Source organism: Diaphorina citri, unplaced genomic scaffold, assembly GCF_000475195.1.
Source record: "Diaphorina citri unplaced genomic scaffold, Diaci psyllid genome assembly version 1.1 scaffold1620, whole genome shotgun sequence".
Lineage (NCBI taxonomy): Eukaryota > Metazoa > Arthropoda > Insecta > Hemiptera > Psyllidae > Diaphorina > Diaphorina citri.
Window position 1 is genome coordinate 41,819 of NW_007379046.1, and position 8,793 is coordinate 50,611.

Sequence of the window (8,793 nt, forward strand, 5' to 3'; positions counted from 1 at the left end):
GAGGTTTGATAGAGGGAACTGTAACTGCTAAGGGCTTATCGTCCCGAAATTGAAGAAAGGAAGAGTACAGGATAGGAGAAAGCCAGCTGTTCCGAGAACAAACCTTATCTGTTTCGGATGAAATCCGCCCCGCGCGAGAATCGTAACCGCGACCTAGCGCTACCTAGCGGAGTCGCGCTACCCTCCAAGCTAACTAGGCTTTTTTTTTTTTTTTTAAGAGTTTGACAGAGGGAACTGTAAACGCTATGGTCTTATCGTCCCGAAATCGGAGAGAGAAGGAAGACAGGATAGGAGAAAGCCAGCCGTTCCGAGAACGAACATTATCCCATCAGGATAAAATCCGCCCCGGGCGGGAATCGAACCCGCGGCCTAGCGCTTACAAGGCAGACGCACTACCAACTAAGCTAACTAGGCTGGCTCAATTCTGGATTGAACTGGGTATTGAGTATAGTTCAATCCTAGATTGATCTCAATTTTGATTTGGTAAACCCCGCTTTCAGTAATGTGATATGTGATACATATTGACAAAAATTGTGAAGAAGCTACTCTCAGCTTCACCACAGATAATACATACATTAGATTTTAGATGAGATACAAAATAAATGTCCTCGCAAAGTGAAAGAGCACGGGTTTACAGATTTACACTTTACAATTTGAATGGATTAACCTTATCAAAGCTGATTAACCTTATCAAAGCATGCATGACAACAGCCCAGTGCAAAGTAAGAGTAAACGGCCAGCTCTCAGACACGTTTGAAGTGAGAACAGGATATTTATGCTACCTTGTTAAAATGTTTTTGTGAGATTTTAAAGTACCCATGTACGCAGAGAGGTTCCTATGTTGCCTTCCTTTAATTTCAAAAGCAAATGGGATTCTATTTCTTCAAAATAACTATATTAATACAGTTACCAGCACTTTTCTCTTTTCTAACGGGTTGTTTCTGACGAGTATGTCTGTTCGAATCCTTATCCTATTGAATGATGCTTATTTGATTGTTCTTTTACTCTAACTTTTACAATATCTCTAACCGTTTTGTCGCTATAGCTGAAAACCGCCAAAAAACGGTCAAAAATATCAAAAATCTGGTGTGAACATCACACGACTTTCCTTATCCTATTGAATGATGCTTATTTGAGTGTTCTTTTATTCTATAACTTTTACAATATCTCTAACCGTTTTGTCGCTATAGCTGAAAACCACCAAAAAACGGTCAAAAACCGCCAAAAAGCGGTCAAAATACCGCCAACCGCAGCACTTAAATCAACCGAACGTTTTGAGTTGCATCCTTGTCGTATTTGTAAACTCCATACCAAATTTCAAGTCTCCAGCTCATACCGTTCCCGATATAGAACGTTTTGAGTTGCATCCTTGTCGTATTTGTAAACTCCATACCAAATTTCAAGTCTCCAGCTCATACCGTTCCCGATATATTGTTAAATTACACCGAAAACCGCCAAAAAGCGGTAAAATGCCGCCAACCGTTGCACCGATCTTAACCAAAAGTTTTGTGTCGCATCCTTGTCACATTTGACATCTACATACCAAAGTGCGAAGCCAATAGGGAGCGCGTAGCGCGACCGTTTTCTTCCAAAGTGAGAAGCCAATGAGGAGCGCGTAGCGCGACCGTATTGTTTCAATGTGTGAAGCTAATGGGGAGCGCGTAGTGCGACCGTATTCTCTCAAAGTGAGAAGCCGATGGGGAGCGCGTAGCGCGACCTTATTCTATAGAAGTGCGAAGTCAATAGGGAGCGCGTAGCGCGACCGTTTTTCCTAAAAGGTGTAAAGCCAATAGGGAGCGCGTAGTGCAACGGTAGCATTCTTTCTGAATTTTTCTTTTACCAAAATATTCTAACCGTGGCGAAGCACGTGTAACCTGCTAGTAATATATATTTGTAGGTATTTAGTTATGCAACGGTAGCATTCTTTCTGAATTTTTCTTTTACCAAAATATTCTAAACCGTGGCGAAGCACGGGTAACCTGCTAGTAATACATATTTCTAGGTATTTAGATAGGCATACGAGTACTTACCTCTCATGTATGAGTGCATAGAACTGCATAGGTATTTCTCGAGTCTAAATCCACCTTCGATAATGTTTTCAGGCTTTCGTGTAGCAATTTCAAGTGCATCATTATACGAGTACATATTTCCATTTGGAAAGCCTGTATCAACATTTTACGCTGTATATTATTTTGCTTTTCACCAGCTCTGTATAGGTATATTTATTTAAGAGGAGAATTTTGTAGTCATACCTAGCTAGGTATATGTAGGTAAGGTATTCTACTTGTCAATTCTGCTTGACATATTTTTCTAGTCTCGGCTTTTTTTTCAACAAAATAATAACTTTCAGCTTTCAGAAAGTGTGAGAATCTGGAAGGAAGAAATTGTAAAGAGAAAGCTTATACGAAAAAGCTATCTCTCTCTCTCTCTCTCTCTCACTCTCTCTCTACCATAATTTCTTATACAGGAGAGCTGGAGAGCATAACTTACAAAGATATTTACTTCTAGAAATGGAGTAGAGAGAAAGAGAGAGAGATGAGAGAACACACATATTATTATTATATATCTCCCTTGCTTTAATCCTACATCAGTCTCCACTGTTAGGGTCAGCTCTCCTTGTTCGCAGGTGGTAAACTCTTCTATTTTGGGTCTCAACCAAACGTTTTGAGTTGCATCCTTGTCATATTTGTAAGCTCCATACCAAATTTCAAGTCTCCAGCTCATACCGAAAATTAAATTACACCGAAAACCGCCAAAAGCGGTAAAATGCCGCCAACCGTTGCACCGATCTTAACCAAAAGTTTTGTGTCGCATCCTTGTCACATTTGACATCTTGTCAATATTTACAAGAGCAGTGAAATGCACACCAATTACGCCACCAACTTAATCAAGACTCTCATTGAAATTCAGAAGCATCCAAGTGACAAACTGATGAAACTCCTCGACCATTTTCAAGTGACTGGAATCAATGGCACACATGTTTGTACTGTAACTGAAATCATGGCAGAGTGCTTATGTAACTATATGATTCGGCAGAAATTCCAACCCGCACCCTTGGTTGTGGCAAAAATCATCGTCAACCAGATTTTGGAAGGGCTCAACCATCTGCATACAAAGCATAACTTGGTTCATACCAGCATCAAACCAGAGTCGATATTTTTCAAAGCAGATCACGTCTATATCATGACTTTGGTATATGAAACATACATTGCTTTCAATAACCCAATCCTGCCTAATTCATTCACGTGCAACTTACCAGATAGACTGGTGCATTTTAGAACTAACATTTCTGACGTCTATCCACACATTCAAACAAAAATGCTTCTACTGGACAAAGAGTTTGAACAATTTGTGAACAGAGAGGAAAATTTCCGTTTGAATGACTATGACATCAAACAAGTTTTAGATTTGCAGAAATGGTTAACAGATGGTAAGAATGAAAACCAAGGAGGAACCTCCCACACTGGTGAAATTTCAGAAAATGCAAACACCCTAATGAAGAGACTTTCCAGATATATCAAATCTAAGGTAAGATAATACAAAGTTATCTTGAAATAGATAGGTGTTCAGTCTAAAAATTGATTCATAAAAATGAAATTAGGTAGGTAATCTAAGATTTCAATTTCTTTATTTTTCCCAGATCAACATACAGCAAGCCACAACTCACCAGGAGTGCCACGATCAACAATCCTCGAGCAAAACAAAATCAAAGTCCTGTTCCACCTGTAAAAGCAGTATTGGATCAAATTATAAATCAAGTAATACCACAAACTATGAAAGTACATCATTCAACTTTTCTACAAGTTCAAGTAGCAGCTCTTCTGGAATGAGTTCAGGAGAATCCAGTGATACTGAAAATGAAGTGAAAAAATTAAACCAGATCAATAGAGACGAAGTAGTCACTCAGGTTGGAATATGCTGTATTGAGGAAGAAGAGAACCCATTTACGAAAATGGGAAAAGTAACTGAAAAGGATTGTGACGAGTACAGGGAGGAAACAACTTCACTTATAGTGGAGACTCCAAATGAACAAGAGCATGGTCAAGAAGAAAATGAAACACCCAAGATTGAAGAGATGGAATCTGACAGTGATTCAAAAGAAAACAGTAATTTAATTAACACTCAAATCGAACAGAAAGAAACAAACAACTACAATGATACTTGTACTCCAGATCTTGATGATGAGGAGAGACAAATACATGAACTGGAAGAAAATGCGTCTTTCAAGTTACCGGCGTGAACGACCTGGTATTCCAGAGTTAAAACGCCTCAAAGGAAAAAAAAAAATCACATAAAAAACGTTATAGTGAACCATTTCAATCAGTTGTACTCCCGAGGGACGAGACGCTTAAGAACGGATTTTCAACTGAGGACTTTAGAAGTTTAGAACCAACATGATACAATTTATTTTAACCGCCTTTCTATACCATCCAACATTTTCAAAATCTTTCAACGAAAATTTTGATTTGTAGAATCTTCTGCGAGATTTTGGAACAATGTCGTCTGAATCAAGACTTCCGTCTAGATCCAAGAGTGGATCCGACGTCTATCAAGATGTACACGTACGCTTTAGAACGGATTTTCAACTGAGGACTTTAGAAGTTTAGAACCAACATGATACAATTTATTTTAACCGCCTTTCTATCATCCAACATTTTCAAAATCTTTCAACGAAAATTTTGATTTGTAGAACCTTCTGCGAGATTTTGGAACAATGTCGTCTGAATCATCAAGACTTCCGTCCAGATCCAAGAGTGGATCCGACGTCTATCAAGATGTACACGGTTGCTATAACGAACAACATGTATGTTCTGCTTGCAGTCAAAATGCTATCTGTGGAAGGTCATTGGGTTAGAACTTTAGAACTAACTTGGTAACAATGTATTTCTTCTACTCGTAAGTATGTATGTAGTGTGTAAATAATGCCTGAAGCTCACGCTCAGAACGTCTGACACACCTAGGTCTGAGAGTGAGGGTCGAGCATACTTTCAAAGGCCAGTACGTGTTCCCCTTTTGAACAAATAACACAGTAACAAAATATGATATAGGTAGACAGACAGAAAAATAAAATACAAGAGAATAAAAGGAAGCTGTTGTTTGGCGATTTTGTTCGCGGATTTGGCGATTATGGTCGCGGATTTGGCGATTTTGTTCGCGAATTTTGCGATTTTGTTCGCGGATTTTGCGATTATGTTCGCGGATTTGGCAATTATGTTCGCGGATTCGCGTCCCGAATTCGCGGATTTGGCGATTATGTTGGCGGGTTTTGCGATTATGTTCGCGGATTTGGCAATTATGTTCGCGGATTCGCGTCCCGAATCGACATTTTGGATATTTGGCAAGGCAAAAGAATCTGAGTGAGGTCTACAGTTCGCAGAACCACTAGTTTATACTGCTCAGATAGAACTACAGAGTTCGTTTACTACATTGCATAGGCAACTACATTGTTGTCTTGAGATAAAACTTGATTAAATATTTATTTAAGAGGAGAATTTTGTAGTCATACCTAGCTAGGTATAGATAAGCTATTCTACTTGTCAATTCTGCTTGACATATTTTTCTAGTCTTGGCTTTTTTTTTCAACAAAATAATAACTTTCAGCTTTCAGAAAGTGTGAGAATCTGGAAGGAAGAAATTGTAAAGAGAAAGCTTATACTCTGATTAAAATCACACCCTCGTCAGGCGAACGAAGGTCTTGAGGTCTTGATGACCACACTGCCCAGGCAGGTAGGGTAGGGTCAGATTAAGAACTATGTATTTCTATCCGTCTACCTTCTAGGTATTATTTTCATTTCCATAATTACTTACTTATATTATCAATTTCTATTATAAAAATAAAAGAAAGATAAAATTGACTTCTTCTCCTTGGCCTTTTCTCGTTCCTCAACACCGCGAAACCCCGGGAGCGCGCAGCGCGACCGTAAAAAAGGGAGCGCGAAGCGCGACCATATACACAGAAAATTCGGAGGGACGGTTCCAGCTTGAGGCTTCTATTATTCCTACCCCATATGACAAAGGACATATATGTCCTTTGTCATAGTAGGAACTAAAGGTGCATGCGTCAAGTCATACTATGCCCTAAAGTCTGGTCTTGTCTATGTTTATGGCGCGTACTTCATATTTCCTGAAGACATCATGCGAAACTTGATAACTTTCCAACACCCGGATTCTCAAAGTTTCAACTTGCCGTAACTTAACTGAACAGTAGGTACTTTTACTTTCCGTTTTCTTTCCGAACTTGAAAGTTTTGTGAACTTTTTTGAAGGTGAGCTTATATTTTTCACTCCTTGTAATTCACTTCTAAACTCCTCCGTAGCTATGTCCTTTGTCATAGTAGGAACTAAAGGTGCGTCAAGTCATACTATGCCCTAAAGTCTGGTCTTGTCTATGTCTATGGCGCGTACTTCATATTTCCTGAAGACATCATGCGAAACTCTGGTGTGCATTTCACTGCTCTTGTAAATATTGACGGACACATATCTCTTGTTATCAATGTCACGTGCTAACCATTGCGTACTCAGCTCATCCCATCCTAACTTGCGGATGATGAAGTATTTCCTCTTCTAAACTCCTCCATAGCTATGTCCTTTGTCATAGTAGGAACTAAAGGTGCATGCGTCAAGTCATACTATGCCCTAAAGTCTGGTCTTGTCTATGTCTATGGCGCGTACTTCATATTTCCTGAAGACATCATGCGAAACTTGATAACTTTCCAACACCCGGATTCTCAAAGTTTGCAACTTGCCGTAACTTAACTGAACAGTACTTTTACTTTCCGTTTTCTTTCCGAACTTGAAAGTTTTGTGAACTTTTTTGAAGGTGAGCTTATATTTTTCACTCCTTGTAATTCTCATCATAATATTATTACCAGCCCGTCCTTCCTTTATTATTACGATAGTAATAAAAAAAGGTATAGTGGACGGGCTATTGTATTCGCTTTGGTGTCGTCTGTCAGTCTGTCCCCATAGAAGGACTTATCCAAACCTGGTCAACCTAAATATCAAATTAAAGGTCTTTTTATGAGGAACACGAAAGTGGCGGTGCATATTTTGTCCAGAAAACCATATAGGTATGTAGCTGAAAAACCAAAAAAAAAAAAAAACTGTTTTTTGGGGGATTTTTTTCACATTTTCTCACACAAATGAGCTCTGATCTTGAAATTTGTCGCGACGACCTAATATTATTATTATTATTTTCTATTTTTAAAATTATTTTGTACCTACCTTTGTAACACCAGATGACTACACCACGCTTTTAAATGAATTTTATTGTGTTTTGCGGGAATTCTGGTCATAAATTTTGTTGCTCGATTTCTAGAATACCGCTTTTTTCGATTAGAAAATGATGCGACGGACGCTACGTTTTTGATTTGACTTTTACTCGAATGACCAACCTTTAGATTTGAAGATACCCTGCAGAAACGGCTTTTTTAGAAACAAAAATCATGCGCCTAAGTTGAATAGATTTTTATTTCAGTTGAAGTTTTGTTTCAACCACAAAGTGTGCTTACTTTCATATACCTATCTATCTGATATTCATAAAATTCCAAACCACCTTAATTTACAAGAAACCAAAATTTACAAGAAACCAAAATTCCCTGGGCTCGCGGTCCCCCATTCGATATCCCGCACTGATCAAGTGATCATAATATATCCACATTGTTTCTGGTTTCAGGAGAAGACAAGCCTAGTAGTGCCGTGGATCGTGGGGTGCATCACATTCATGTCTCTGGAAGCGATGGCTATGGTGTACTCCAATGTGCTTAGAGATCACGTCAATAAGGTGAGTCTTTCATCCCGTCACATTGGTTTGAAGTTTAAATAAATTTTTGTCACCCCTGATGGCCTCATGTAAACTAAACAGCGTGCAGCGTGGGCGTTCAGTAGCATTTAAACACCACTGGGAAGTGCTAGGTTACAGATAATATTCGTTCTCGGAAAGGCTGGCTTTCTCCTATCCTGTCTTTGTTCTTTCTTCGCTGTTGGGACGATAACACCTTAGCAGTTACAATTCCTTGTACCTATCAAACCCCTTAAAAAGAAAATAACCATCACTTGATTGGCGTCCAACGTCAGGGTACCTATTTAGGGACCTATCGTCCTATACTGCAAGTGGAGACTAAGCATTTCTTTAGCATTGAGATTAAAGGTACCTATTCATCGCGCAAGCATTCTTAGCTTCCATTCCTCAATCTCTTTAGAAATCTTTTATTCGTAAGTTCTATTACACATAAAGCATTTTGTTTGTAAGTTCTGTACAGAAAGCTCGTAAATAGAGGAGGAGCAGGGCAGATGATTCTCCATTTTGTAAGGATTCCCTTCTCTCGAATTAACTATTTGCTGACTTGAAAGCTGACTTAATTTGACTATTATCCAAAGTTTACATCAAGAGATTTGTAAGTTCTGTACAGAAAGCTCGTAAATAGAGGAGGAGCAGGGCAGATGATTCTCCATTTGTAAGGATTCCCTTCTCTCGAATTAACTATTTGCTGACTTGAAAGCTGACTTAATTTGACTATTATCCAATACTTAAACATTACATTGGGAATAAAGGGAGAACGGGCTCTAGTCTTGATTTTAAATCATTACACGAAAGTAAAATCAAAAAATCAAATCAAAAATGATAATAAACTGAATACCTATTAAACAAATTAGGTAGGTACATAGGTACTGATTTTCTCTAATCACGATCGAATAAACTACGGGCTAAACTTGAGATTTGAAGATACCCGGCAGAAACGGCTTTTTTAGAAACAAAAATCATGCACCTAAGTTGAATAGATTTTTATTTCAG

General features: G+C 38.6%; 1 protein-coding gene across 1 annotated transcript; it reads left to right on the forward strand.

Moving 5' to 3' along the window:
* The first annotated feature begins 2,836 nt into the window (after positions 1-2,836).
* On the forward strand, positions 2,837-8,233 carry LOC103516630 (SRSF protein kinase 1-like). Its single transcript, XM_008481606.3, has 6 exons — positions 2,837-3,528; positions 3,641-4,236; positions 4,473-4,562; positions 4,691-4,850; positions 7,675-7,782; positions 8,219-8,233. The coding sequence occupies exons 1-6, from the start codon at positions 2,860-2,862 to the stop codon at positions 8,231-8,233; spliced, it is 1,638 nt and encodes a 545-aa protein (XP_008479828.2). The 5' UTR covers positions 2,837-2,859.
* The last annotated feature ends 560 nt before the right edge of the window (positions 8,234-8,793 follow it).